Source organism: Rutilus rutilus, assembly GCF_951802725.1.
Source record: "Rutilus rutilus genome assembly, chromosome: 8".
In the NCBI taxonomy this organism is placed as follows: Eukaryota; Metazoa; Chordata; class Actinopteri; order Cypriniformes; family Leuciscidae; genus Rutilus; species Rutilus rutilus.
The window spans coordinates 40,398,138-40,412,516 of record NC_140222.1 but is presented as its reverse complement, the minus strand read 5'-3'; the positions used below and the strand labels follow the sequence as shown (position 1 = coordinate 40,412,516).

General features: G+C 37.7%; 1 protein-coding gene across 8 annotated transcripts in view; it reads right to left on the bottom strand.

Annotated features, from left to right (window-relative positions):
* ephb3b (eph receptor B3b) overlaps positions 1-14,379 on the bottom strand; it is a 46,099-nt gene that overhangs the window by 17,349 nt on the left and 14,371 nt on the right. For all 8 annotated transcript variants that reach the window (XM_084415747.1, XM_084415750.1, XM_084415752.1 and 5 more), the window contains exon 2: positions 2,904-2,968. In XM_084415747.1, the coding sequence (XP_084271873.1) occupies positions 2,904-2,968 (65 nt within the window). The remainder of the gene's footprint in view (positions 1-2,903; positions 2,969-14,379) is intronic.

Here is a 14,379-nt window from a genome sequence, read left to right as displayed (position 1 = left end):
TGCTTAAACAGCATATATCAACGAGAAACTATTTATCTTCAAATTGGTAAAGAAACAATTAGATAGATGCTCGGCCCACTTCTTTTGATTACAGTGAGTTCAAATTAAAGCAATCCTAAAGGAGAAAATGAGCTGTAGCCGGAAAGGAAAAAGAAAACTAGCGCAGCATCGAGAGATTTGTTGAGAGAGTAGCGTAGGGTTTGTGTAGGGGTGAAGTCTTTAATTAACACAGCGATATGGATGTTGTGCGGACAGGCCATTCATCCCTATGGGCCCCAGGGACCCCAGGTAGACAGGGCTTCTAGAAGTCTCTGCTTTATCACAGCCTTTCTGAGCCAAGGGTGCTGAAATCAATAATAAGCATCAGGTCAATGGGACAGGAGAAAGAGTGAAGTGTAAATGGGCATTTAGTTCAGTGGAATAAATTGCTGAGAGAGTGAAGATGGGAAAGAGGAATCGGCCCCCACACATTGCACTGGTGTGGACTCGCAATGAAACATTCCTCTTTCCGGGATTAAGATGCTCAATCAATTTCTTTCAAACTCAATATCAGGGAAATAAGCCTACAAATTGTGATCTCTGCATATTAAACGTTGATGCAATAAAGCACTTTCATACACACTTGTACATTGCACATTGGATTTTCTCCCTGCTGCATGCCTTTGATTCGTTGGGGGGGTTGAATGAATTCACTTTAGATGCAGATGCGGTTCATTTGGTTTATTTATAAATATGTAAGTGCATAACTTTTTTTTTTTTACTCAGTTTGTTTATCTTGGAATAATTAGCAGGTCAGGTTTAAGCAACAGCAGGCCATTATGTTTATTTTTCCTTAATGGTGTTAAAGTCTGTATTTATTTCTCAGGTTACAGGTGTAAGACTTATGAATAATAGAGTTTTTTTTTTTTTTATGGCAGATTGAATGAAAATAGAAAAAGACCTGCTGAGTCAGGCTGGGAATTATTCCAACTTTTTGCCCTTGTTTTTATTATCTGGGCACAGTTCCCATTTCGGTTTTCTGGGTGTGACATACCATTGAACTTAGTGTCACACGAAATTAGAAATGAGTGTCGCGTAAGAAAGAGAGATATGGAGGGTGCCAATTAAGCCGGTGGGTAAATCTCCAAGAACAAACAGTCAAAATCACATTTCATCCATTTTGATTTATTTGGGATTTGGTTTGAATGTGACCAGTTTTCGTGGGATTCACCGAATATTTCAGCTTGGGATTGAAATAAAAGGCATCCATAACACTGTGATATTTAAGGCAAGGACTCACTGGTGCCACATTTCCCCTGTCTGTCTTAAAATACAGTGGGGCGGCGTGGGTGAAATGTATAGCTGTGTGCATGACAGAGAGCAGAAGGGAAAGAATTGGGCAATGTATGTCCTGAAAGGAGGCATCTGTTGGGGTGTCAAGGGGTTGTGCTTTGGCCCATTGTGCTGGTGAGTTTTAGTGCTTTAATGGGGGCGGCGAGGGATATTTACAAGAATAATATATAGACGGGGAAGGTGAAATGGCAGTTGATTTGTGTCTTTGGGGTTGTTCATTGGTGCTAAGTTACTCGGAAGTAAAGGTTTTGGGGAGGGGTGACTGCAACAGCTGAGATGGTGTGGCTGGGGGCAGGAAGGGGCAGTGGACACATGCAGAACCCTGAAGTAGGCCTACTGGATATAGAAGACCCAAAACTAAGAATTAGACAAAGAATCTAAAAAAAAAAAAAAGTAAGGAAAGGCAGTCTCTGGGTATTGTGGAAGATATACTGAGCGGTAGGATACTTCTGCTGTGTCTGCCAAAAGCTTGTGGGCACAAATTTTGTTTTTGGAGAACGAATGTAACACGGCTAGGGTGAAATCTGATCTGGGCATTGCCTTTATCTGATGAAACTCAGAGCTTCCTGTGTTTAACACGCTATATTTGAACAAGGACCGTTTATAATGCCTCTTGATTTAAAGGTAGTTTAACTACGACATTTATGAGAGAATCTCACGGAATCTGCCAAGTCATTTTTAACCCTCAAATGAAGAAATTAAATATATATATTTAATTTTAATGACAATTAGGCATATTTTAAAATATTTGTAAGTGTCATTAATGTGATGGAAAAAAAAATCTAAGGTATTTATGTAATGCAAAATAAATAAATAAATTTAGTTTTGTATTGGCATTGTTTGAAAATAATGCTAATACAAAATAACAACAAAAACAAAAGGGGAAAACAAAACAAGAGAGAATAACTAACTAAACGAACAAACAAACAAATAAATAAATAAAAACAACATGGGGGAAACAACAACAACACACATTAATAAAAAATAAAAAAATGAATAAAACAAACAAACAAAGCAAAGCAAAGACAAAACAAAACAAAACAAAACAAAAACAAAAACAAAAACAAAACAAAACAAAACAAAACAAAACAAAACAAAACACCTAGTCATGTTTAACCCTCAAATGGAAGATTTCAATGGAAAGAAATAAGAAATTAGGTTTTTCTTGAAGAAATTGAGGTCCATTTAAGGACCACTCTATATTTTAGAATGATTTTAATGACAATTAAGCACATTTTTAAGTGCAATGACTGTAATGGAATCTCAGGCATTTCTGTAATGCAATAAATAAATAAAAATAAAATAAAAAACAAAATGGGGGAAAACAACCACAACAACAAATAACTAAAAAAATATATATAAAAAAAAAGGGGGAAAACAAAACTGTTCCTACAAACGGACAAGTTATATATATTTTATTTTTATTTATTTTTTTATGTTAGGGTTAAATATGACATGGAGAGGATATTTTTGAGATTCACCTCATACTTTATTTGGACTGAAGGAGCACATCATATAAGCATAACGTGCTCAGGTTAACCAAAGTCACACACACAACAGCACTAACTCACCCCAGTTTCAGGATGTGAGGTCCATGCGAGTTCAGTGGTGGCCCATTTGGTGTCCATAAGTGTTTCTGCAGGGGAAAGAAAAGAAAAAAAAAGATCCACTAAGTTTGAGGAACAATATGAGCCTAAACAACTGACAACAACAGAAATGAGAAAACTCAATGAAATGGAAAACCTTGGGAGGAATAGATTTCACACTGTGAAGGACGAGCTAAGCAATACATAACAGTCACTGTCCATATTGTTAACGGCCATTAATGCATTGTGCTAAATTCACAAGTGCTGTTACAGAGAAACACTATCATGCTAATCAACAGTGAAAAGACGGAAGAAAGGCAAAACAGCTTTGTGTGTGATCCAGAAGACATTGTCAAAGATTTATGACAGCCCTCCTCTAATTAGATTTAATTAGCCGTGTATTTGCTGGGTGGGAAAGAAAAGCTAAGTGTTTTTGAAAGACAACCCTCTACCCTTCCTACACGTACACACACACACACACACACACACACAAAACATCCACACACTCGCACCCTTAAGCTAGCAGCTGTAAACTCAAGAGGATATATAACAGAGCAAAGGAGTTCTTGAACAGCGCCATAAAACTCGCAAAAGGAAGATCTTCACAATTTCCTCAATGCCCAATATGCTCTGCCTGTCTGCTTTTTTCTGTTGTTATCCCACCAGCCATATGTGCAGCTCTCTGTTTTTATTACAGTGAGCACGCTCACTCGAACATATTGAGTCAACCATTTTACCTTCCACCACCTGCTTCTGCTGTTTATGTACGGCGGTCGCAGGCACCGCGGCACGTTGCGACTGTGTTTCAGTAAATTAGATGGATGGGAGCGTTTAAAAGTGCACTGAAATCATGTGTTAGGGAACAAAACATCAGAGGAAGTTTCTTGTCCTCCGAAGTGAGTGCTAAACCCATTCGCTCCTTGTATTAACATCCGTTTTCAGGAATAAACAGGGCTTGAATGTTGTCAGAAATGCATTTGTAGGGCTTCACGATTTGGAGAAGAAGAAAAAAATCGAATAAAATTGTGACTGCAACTTAAAAACAAACAAACAAATCAATCAATCAATCAATCAATCAATCAATCCAAATTTTGCTGTGCTTATTTTTGAAACGTCAAATTCCCCACGCTTACGATTATATTTCATATTTGAAGTCTTTCTAAACGCTCAAATCATGCAAAACGAAACGAAAAATGAATTTTTCAAGACCAAGTCAGGTCACCTTTATTTATATAGCGCTTTAATACGGATCCAGTAATAACAGGAAAATAACGCATTTCAACAGTTGCCAGCCGAAGTCAGTTCAGTGTTGATTCAGCTCAATTGTAAAGATCATCAATTATTAAATCAGTTCATTTCATCTATAAAGCAGTTCTGCAAATAATGACTGTCTCAGAGCTCTTAGAAAGTGGGACTTATTCCGTCATTATGCGGGCTTTACTTTCTCCCACTCTTAGTAACACGAGTGCACAGTCTTCGTTTACATAAAGTCTTAGCTGATTTGTCCCGGACAACAGTGAAGGACCACCTATACTCGCCTGTCAATCAAACCTGATATTAATAAAGTTGTACACAGCAGTCTCTCTAATTTGACTAGCTGATAATGCATCACTCGTCTACTGGAAATATCCAACTTGATTGCGGCTACTTGAGATGTTTCCAACACATAGGTGTTTGTAAGATAAGTGGAAACCGTTTGAGGCAGCTGTTTAATTCTCCACGTACGCCATTGATTTCCTGTTGGGATGTCTTTCATCGCGTGTCATTTTGTGTCGCTGACTTACAGGTCCGCTGACATTCAAACACGCTCTACAAAAACACCTCGTCGTTTAAAAGAAAACCATAGCTGTCAGCTGCGGGAAAGCTAGCACGCAGGTACTAGCGCAAATAGGCGAAAGCAGAGAAAAAGGGGGGAATGGAGTGAAAGTCAGCTCTGACTCAGTGAAACAGACGGAACGTTCCGGAGCATGCGGCGATTGACTGCAGCCTTCTGTTTTGTTTGCGTTTTGTAAGCTGCGCTGAAAAACAGCAAAGCCGAGCATTGTGTCAGCTGAGCGCGCTTTTTAGATGAGGAGGCAAGTCCTGGCTCAATGAGAGAGCGAACACAAGCGGAGGGTGACCCACCCCTCACCCCGGCCCGTCGCAGTCAGGGGGGGCGAGAGGCCGTGCCCTCAATGCGACAATTCATTCACACTCCAGCATGAAGCCTACAGCAGCACCCAGCCTCCATTACGCACTCCTCCGCAGTTAAAATGGCTCCACACAGGGAACGTTTTGTTTTGGGAGCGGAGAACCGATGGCTTGTTTCCTGCTTCTCCCAATTCTGAGGTAAAACCGAAGAGCACGGGTGGTTTCTGGCAGGACGTCGAACCTGATTGACGAGTGCTCTGAGAAAATACTTCCCTTGCGCAATCCGTCTGCAATCGCACGTTTGACTGTGAAGCCCAATGACATAAAGCACCCACCATAAACTCGAGAACTTTTACGAAAAAGTTACACAAAAATTCAAAACCAAACCTTATTCACCTCGTGTCGACTTAGCTGTCTTAAAAGTTGTAATTATAAAACACTAAAGTAGACGGAAATAGCAATCGCATACTATATAAACTACTATATTAGTAATAATATGTATTTTTAAAGTCACCGCTATTGTGTACAGTGATAAATGGTTTGCCCTTTATAATAACTTATAATTTAGCAAAAATAATCATAATCATTTAAGGTTTTGAACATTCTCATAAAGTCTCAAAATCTCAGGAAATGTAAATATTTGAAGTAACTCAAGCACATATCATATAACATAATTCAAAGAAAACTGACTTGTAGCCATATGTTTAGGGATAAATATGGACATTATGTGTAAAATTACTGTAGATTTGTTTTTGGTCCAAACACTAAACTTTTTTTTACACTGTAAAATGTTATTTTATGTCATTTTAAGTTATTAACATTCAAGTTGATTATACTTAAAATTTTAAATTGATTGTACTTAAAAAAAATCACTAAAGTACAAGAAAATAATAACATGCAGCCTACTATTTAAACTATTTAAAAACAGTATAAACTAATCATAATATATTTTAATAGTAATATTTCATAATAACATATAGGTCATATATAATTTCACCATTATATCTTTTTAAGTAATGTGTAAATGGGTAGGACTTTATAATAACTTACTATGTATAACAGCATCATAAAATGCTTAGGTAAATATGTAAATATTTTAATTGCTTATTAATAAGGTCTTAAAGACTCCCAGGAAACACACATACTTGAGGTTACCAAAGCACATTTATGAAAGTATGGATAAATGACAATATGGAAGTATGTGTAAATTACTAAACAATAAGTCATAGTTTTTGCTTCAAACACTAAATATAAAAGCTACATGACACACAGATTTAGTGGAAAATTCCCATTCACAGAATCGCATGTTCACACACACAGAGAGAGAGACACACACACACACACACACACACACACATATTGATGTAAGAAAGGTCAGCTCTTCCATTTTAATCCTCTAATGACAGAGCAGCGTTAATAACAGAGGAAGACAGAGAAACACTTGGTTTCTGAAACACACACACACACACACTCATTCTGCGATTTTACAAGCGCCTGAAAATATTTCTTTGTTCCAGTAAGCAATCTTCTTTAAAAAAGAGGGGTATGTGAACAAAACCAGCTCTATTGATACAAAGAATGTTCAGTGGATTTAGAAACTGACTCAGTGCCGTGTGGGCAGACAGGTGAGAGATTACTGCAGGATTTCAGCCCAACTGCTTTCAGCTTTAGTGATTCCTTTTTCCGTGCTGTTTGGAGGTTAGGACGCGTGGAAAGCAAGGAAAACTCAAAGTGAAGCGGCAAAGACTGGGATCAGGATTGTGCTGATTGAATGACTTCAATTTACATACATATTTTGCATGTAGGAAAATGAAAGGTGAAGTGTGTACGTTCTGCACCATTAGTTAAATACAGATGCAAAAAAAAACAAAATGCTGTTAAACCAGTTTTCTGAAGACTCACATTGGTCAGTCAAACAAACAGCCCCGCCCCAAACTTATGCTATTGGTTAACACTATGTTGTTGTGGCAGGCTGGTCACATATATACATATATATATGTATCTGAGTTTAGATTTTATATATATATATCTAAACAATCTTGATTTGCCAATTTTGCCTCCTGCTGCGCTGTTGTGGAATCGTCCCAAACAACAGGCTTAAGGACAAATAAAGGAACGTCACTCTCCGTCTCCAAACACTTGAGCTCTGTTTTGCCACCCAACACTGAGATGTGTCAACAGCGTGGGGAAAACACTGCATTAAACGTATTAAAGCTATTAGACTGATTGCTTTGTATGTGCTTTTGTTGCTGCTTTTATTAGCTGTTGGGGGGTTTGGTGAAGCGGGCTGAAAGCGGGGGAGATATTTTGGGAGAGAGAGGGGGAAAGTCGTTGAAAGGGGACGGAGGAAAATAAGGGGTGTGGGGGGGGGGGGGGCTTCTATTTAAATTGAAATGTGGTGAGCGTCCCGGGCTTTTGTGGCACGCTGGAGTGTGGTGATTAGAGGAGTAGGCTGCTTTTGGCGAGCCGGCGTGCAACCTCTAATTGGCCGACGGTCCTTGATGTAGATGCTGGATCTCCAACACCCTGAATCCTCCACGGGAACTCCATGAAAGGAGCCTCCTTATCCCCATCCGTCCACTTGCCGTCAGTCACGGCACAATGCCTGTCACTCTCTGGGCCATTTACGTACTAACAAGGCCCACTGTCAAAGCCGCAGCTGTAGCGTTCATTTTCATGACGGAATTACTGTAATTTTCGACCACTAAAATCACCCGTGTCTTTGTCGAATTTGTAATTGTACAGTGGAAACTCTTAACTTCAGGAAACGCAGACTTCTCCCACTTGACTATTGAGTTACACTTTATTTTATGGGGATGCAGTTACATTGTACTTACTCAATTAACTACATGTACTTACTATAGAGTTACGTTTAGGTTTAGTTACTTATACATGTAGTAACGTATCACCTTAAAATAAAGTGTTACCGACTATTGCTATGCTACTTAAAAGGTATTCAAGGGTTACACTTTATTTTAAGGTGTCATTGTTAAATTGTCATTATATATGTAAGTACTGAGTAATATTAATTAACAACATGAACAGAGTATAGAGTTAGGGTTAGAATTAGGATTTGGTTGAGGGTTAGTTGCATGTAATTATGCATAATTTACTGTTATTACTATGGTAAGTACATGTAACATATGTAACAGGGACACTTTAAAATAAAGTGTTTGTAAGAATTTTATCAAAATTTTGTAAAATGACCATTTTCGCAAAGAATTGGGTGAAAAAGAAGGTCTTAATTGTATTGTTTTTGCACTTCAAATCTAAAAATAATAATAATAATAATAATAAATAAATAAATAAAAGGCCGCTTAAAGGTATAGCGGAGGATCTTTCCGAATTTTAGATAAGACCCGCCCTCTCCACTTTTTGAATAAGTTTGATTGATTCACTAGAATGATTGACAACTAGGAGGACCAATAGTATAGGTGATCCACCCGAAGTAAAAAATCCTCCGCTATACCTTTAAGTTTACTTAAAGAGAGCACACATTCTTAAAAAGCTTAAGTACACTTTTAAAAAGTGCACTTTGTAATAATGGCAAATTTAAAGACATAGTTTTAAGTACATTTTAAATCATTGTTGTAATGGTATTTTTTCATGTTGTTGATGTTGAATTGCAGACTATTTTAAGTTTTTGTTATTCAATATTACATTTAAGCTTAATATATTTTAAATGTACAACATTTAAATATCATTCAAATGTGTAATTACAAATATACTTAAATGCGTGACATACAAATTTCAATGGAAATATAATAAAAGTATATTTTAGCTTTCAATAAATGCTTCTCAGTAAATTCGGCAGTAACCATATTTCAAAGACAATAGAAGTAACTATGAAATGATCTATAAAGATGTACTGCTTTAAGTACAGAACGCCGGTTATGATGACAACAATTGACAGGAAGATGACAAAGAGCATAAGTGCGCCTGCTACATTTTCGTTTGTTGTGTTAATTAGCTCTTCAGCTGACGTTGGGATTGACACAAGTTCGTAGGGGGTCTGATTTCGAAGCTGACATCATCGAGGGAATGGGGTTGAGGAAAATGAGCCCTTTTTGCTTTGATCAAACATGCCGTTCCCGCTCACAGACAGCACAAAGACAAGCACGCGGGTTCATTCGGCTAGCAGAAGATGAGCCACAACCCAGATTAATATTCAAGCCTTGTGTCAAAAATGGGAATGGGCATTGCACACCCCCTTACCCACACTGGTTCTCTTTTCTTCCTCTTTCCAAGGTCTTTAATTACAGAGCAGAGTCAATCTGGCGAACAGGCAGACCCCGAGGCGGCTGTCTGCTAACCAGGTGTGCTCACAACTATGTGTTCAGAGTGCCTGAATGGCCATCCTTAGCTAGCAAGTCCATGCCACCGCCGCATGTGCGAGAGCTCCTAATTAAGTAGGGGGATCATGTCACCTGTTTAACCCAGTGAGAGCTTTTCAATGTCTCCCTCTCTCAAGAGTTATAATGCATTTCCGTTGAAGTATAGGTGGTATTTAACCCCTAAAAGGTGTTTGTTCGTACCTTAGAGTAGTAATATATACCCTTGAGGTACTACTATGAACGTTTGGCTTGCTTAGTTGGGGTTTGAAAGACACATAATATTCAGTAATATTGTCGATTCGACCGCACTGACACTATCGGATAAGAGCGGATACGTCATTTTATTGTAATTTAAGTTGAAATGACTTAAACTTCCAAGGTGATTGTACTTAAAAGAATTTGAAATCAAATTTGAACACACATTGAATGTTATTGCACTGATTTAAATGAACACTGAACTGACTTGAACTGAAAAATGACACTATAGGAGCTGCTTTAGAGCCGAATTTGAATTTGTCTCATATTTGATTAAGTTTGCATAATCCCGTCATTTTTCAGTTTATTACTGCGAAGCTGCTTTGAAGCAACCAAAGCATTGTATAAATAAAGGCGACCTGACTTTTAGGCATAAATACGATACAAAGATGCCCCTTTAAGGCTACTGGGACAAGCTGTTTTACCCCTGAAGGCACATTTTTTTGCCTGTGTATATATTGCAATGTTATAATATTGTAATAAAGGCGTTATTACATGGTTATGCAATACACTAAACATCTGGCAATTACATTTCCAGTGAAAACCCCTATATTTAAGCAAGAAATGACTAATACCATGATGATAAAATGACTCAAGCCATTTCAACCTGACCACCTACGGCCATTGTGGACAACTGCCATGAATTCGGCGCGTGTCCCCTAAAGCACTTAGAGAAAGAGTTACGATACTGCACATCAGTTACTCTGTTGTGGCTAGACAGGACACAAGATGCGTTGAGATGGAGATAAAGCATGATCAGCTATTAATGAGCACTTAAGCTAACACGCTGGCGTATTCTGATACCGAGCGTTGATCCGATTACAGATTTCACACTAAACGGGAGCCGTCTGTTAGACTCCCGTTGCTACAGGAGTACAATCAATTAATGCGTTCGTGTTTCTTCTTGTAGAGGCGAGTTATTGTATAGCCACAAGGCAAACAAGAATGCGTAGGCCTCGTCTGTGTATTCATAATTTTAGTTTGGCCTGTTGGTTAGAAAAAAAAGCTCAAACGTGTTCTCCACTAATCAATATCTAAGGCTTTCATTCAGAAGATGAGCACCATGTGGTTTTCCAGTCCTTCCCTCAAAATGTAAAAGTATGGCGTTTTTGCTAGCGCTGACGCTTTAGGCATCGTTACACAACGTTAATGACAGTGTTTGCTGATCAGAGAGAATGACAGCTGTACTTTTATGATGTTACATGATGTGTTTTTTTTTTTGTGGCTTCCTAGACTTAAACGCTAGCATAACGTAATGCATGTGTCAGAACATGTGATACTCATCACAGTCACGTTTCGGGGTCTGGGTTTGGGGTTTTGTACTTAAAGGAACACTCCACCGTTTTTTGAAATAGGGCTTATTCACTTTCTTTCCTACATTTAGATAGGTGGGCAAATGCATTTTTGTCTCAGTGCATGCATTGTTTTAGTTTGACAGGGTTGGCGCTAGCTTAGCTTAGCATAATGAATGGAATCCTTTGTTGCCAGCTAGCATGTCCTGAGTAAAAGTAAAAAAAAAAAAAAAAAAAACCTAATTACTTCTTGTGGCCTGCGTATTCACAACAAGTACAAATAGCGATGCAGATTAACACTAGGCGATTTCCTAGGCAGATATTGACTTATATATTAAGGACTATATTAGGGGGAAGCACAGGCGAAGCACTGCTACTTGGGCGTGATATCTCTGCACCCAAGTAGCAGTGCTTTGCCTGTGCTTCCCCCTAATATAGTCCCAAGTCAATATCTGCATAGGAAATCACCTAGTGTTAATCTGCATCGCTATTTGTACTTGTTGTGAATACGCAGGCCACAAGAAGTAATTAGGTGGGTTTATTTTTATTTTTTATATCACTTTTACTCAGGACATGCTAGCTGGCAACAAAGGATTCCATTCATTATGCTAAGCTAAGCTAGCGCCGACCCTGTCAAACTAAAACAATGCATGCACTGAGACAAAAATGCATTTGCCCACCTATCTAAATGTAGGAAAGAAGGTGAATAAGCCCTATTTCAAAAAACGGTGGAGTGTTCCTTTAATCATAAAAGAAAACACTGTTTGGGCATATGGAACGGCTAAGAGATATGGTGATATATATTAAAAATAAAAAAAAAGAGATACAAGGAAACATTATATTTCAATGTTTTGAGTTCTCTGAGAAACTTTGCGGTTGCTCGCAAAATGTTTGCGTTTCCAAGAGAGAACTTTTCGTCCACTTGCTAAAACCGGTTTTGCGAGGTAACGCAAATATTTTGCAAGCGAACTCAAAATTTCTCAGGGGAGTGCAACACTTTTGCAACTATGCAAAGTTTATCAGGGGAACACAAAGGTCCGTGAGGTTCTTGCGAAGGAACACAACGATTTTGTGAACGAACGCAAAGATTTTGAGTTTCTACGATTTCTTGAGGGAAACGAGAACGCCAAAGAATTGCAATATATATTAATATATTTACATTTTTTCTTTCGACACAACTAGGTACTCTTTTTATATTAAAATTGTCTACATTTTAGAATGGCGGCAAGAAACAAGTGGAAATATCAGAATTATATAGCAACCATAGAAATGTTAATTCGACCTAAAATATCTTACATTTTTGGGTTTTTCAAAGAAGCCATCCTTTGCTTAACCACTCTTTCTTTCTCTCTATTTAATGTTTCATTCATACCTTTTCTATCTCGGTCTTCTTTTCCCAAAATGTCTGAGTGTGTATCAGTCAACAGGAAGTGTTTTGACAGGCCGGAGCTGATCACAGCGCTCCTTTCCATCCACTTCATTCTCTCTCATTCCCCTCATATCTCTGAAACCCCTTCTCTCCTTTTCTGCCCGTCTATCACGGCTCCCCGGGTCTCCATTACTCTCAGCAGGAGGCAGGGCCAGCTGGAATAAATACAGATGACTCAACTAGCCGGTTGAAAAATGCAAGTGAGAGTAAACCGGTTTACAGAATGTTTGGAAGAGGAGGAGGCACATTTTCACTCCTAAAGAATATCATAAAAGCCACTGAGAAAATAATAAAACATGTTCAGGTCAAAAAAGTGACAAAGGTTCACCGATTTGCTTCATTGTGTTCCATACGGAAATACGTTCTTAAACTTTTAGTACGATCTTTGCTTTAGTTACATCAAGACATTTCGGTTAAATGTAAAATAAAGAAGAGAACTGCAGTCGTGATGAATCCTGCGTTTGGCTGAGCCTAGCGTAAGCACATTTTAACCAACAGTCAAACACCTCTCCCTCTCCTCAAGCCAAACAAATTAAAAGGACTATAATCACGATAACTATGTTTTGATTGATTTTCTCGTTCTGGTTGATATTCAACTCTGACTGTAATAAACTGCCAGGGACGCACGTCTGCCAATACTGCTGAAGAAAAACAAATCTTTTTTGAAACGAAGATATTCCTCCACGCTCAATAGAGAGCTCAATGCATCATTACCCTCAACTCATATTATCAGTCAAGCTATGTCCCAAAATCTGGAATATGGTACTGACAGAGGGAGTTTTTACATATATCAAAAAGAACCTAAGAGCATTGGTATTTTTCACATGGCGCTATTAAGGCATGATGAGTGAATTGCATCTTTTTGCTTAGCAATAAAAGTGAAAAAGACAGAAATGCCCAAACAGAAACTGGAAAACCCTAAAATCCTGGATATGTTGTGTTTGGAAATATTTTGGTAGCACTTTATTTTACAGTCCTGTTCCCCATGTACATACCATGTGCTTATTATAGTAATTGTAATAACTAGGTACTATATGGAAGCTTGTTTCCACCACAGAATAAAAAAAAAAAAAAAGTTAACTGCAACTTTTTATCTCACAATTCTGACTTTTTAATCTCAGAATTCAATTGTGGGTTGTAAAGTCAGAATTGTGAGATATAAAGTCGCATTTGAGAGTTATAAAGTCAGAATGGCAAGATATAAACGCAATTGAGAGTTATAAAGTCAGAATTGCGAGATATAAAGTCGCATTTGAGAGTTATAAAGTCAGAATTGCAAGATATAAAGTCGCATTTGAGAGTTATAAAGTCAGAATTGCAAGATATAAATGCAATTGTGTGTTATAAAGTCAGAATTGCGAGATATAAAGTCGCATTTGAGAGTTATAAAGTCAGAATGGCAAGATATAAACGCAATTGTGTGTTATAAAGTCAGAATTGCAAGATATAAAGTCGCATTTGAGAGTTATAAAGTCAGAATTGCGAGATATAAAGTCGCATTTGAGAGTTATAAAGTCAGAATTGCAAGATATAAACGCAATTGTGTGTTATAAAGTCAGAATTGCAAGATATAAACGCAATTGAGAGTTATAAAGTCAGAATTGCAAGATATAAACGCATTTGAGAGTTATAAAGTCAGAATTGCGAGATATAAAGTCACATTTGAGAGTTATAAAGTCAGAATTGCGAGATATGAAGTCACATTTGAGAGTTATAAAGTCAGAATTGCGAGATATAAAGTCACATTTGAGAGTTATAAAGTCAGAATTGCGAGATATAAAGTCGCATTTGAGAGTTATAAAGTCAGAATTGCAAGGTATAAACGCAATTTTGTGTTATAAAGTCAGAATGGCAAGATATAAACGCAATTGAGAGTTATAAAGTCAGAAACTCACAATTCTGACTTTGTTTCTCAAAATTGCATATCTCACAATTCTGACTTTATAACACAATTGAGAATTTTGAATTGAAAAAATCATAATTGCGAGATGTAAACTTGCAATTGTGAGATAAAAAGTCGC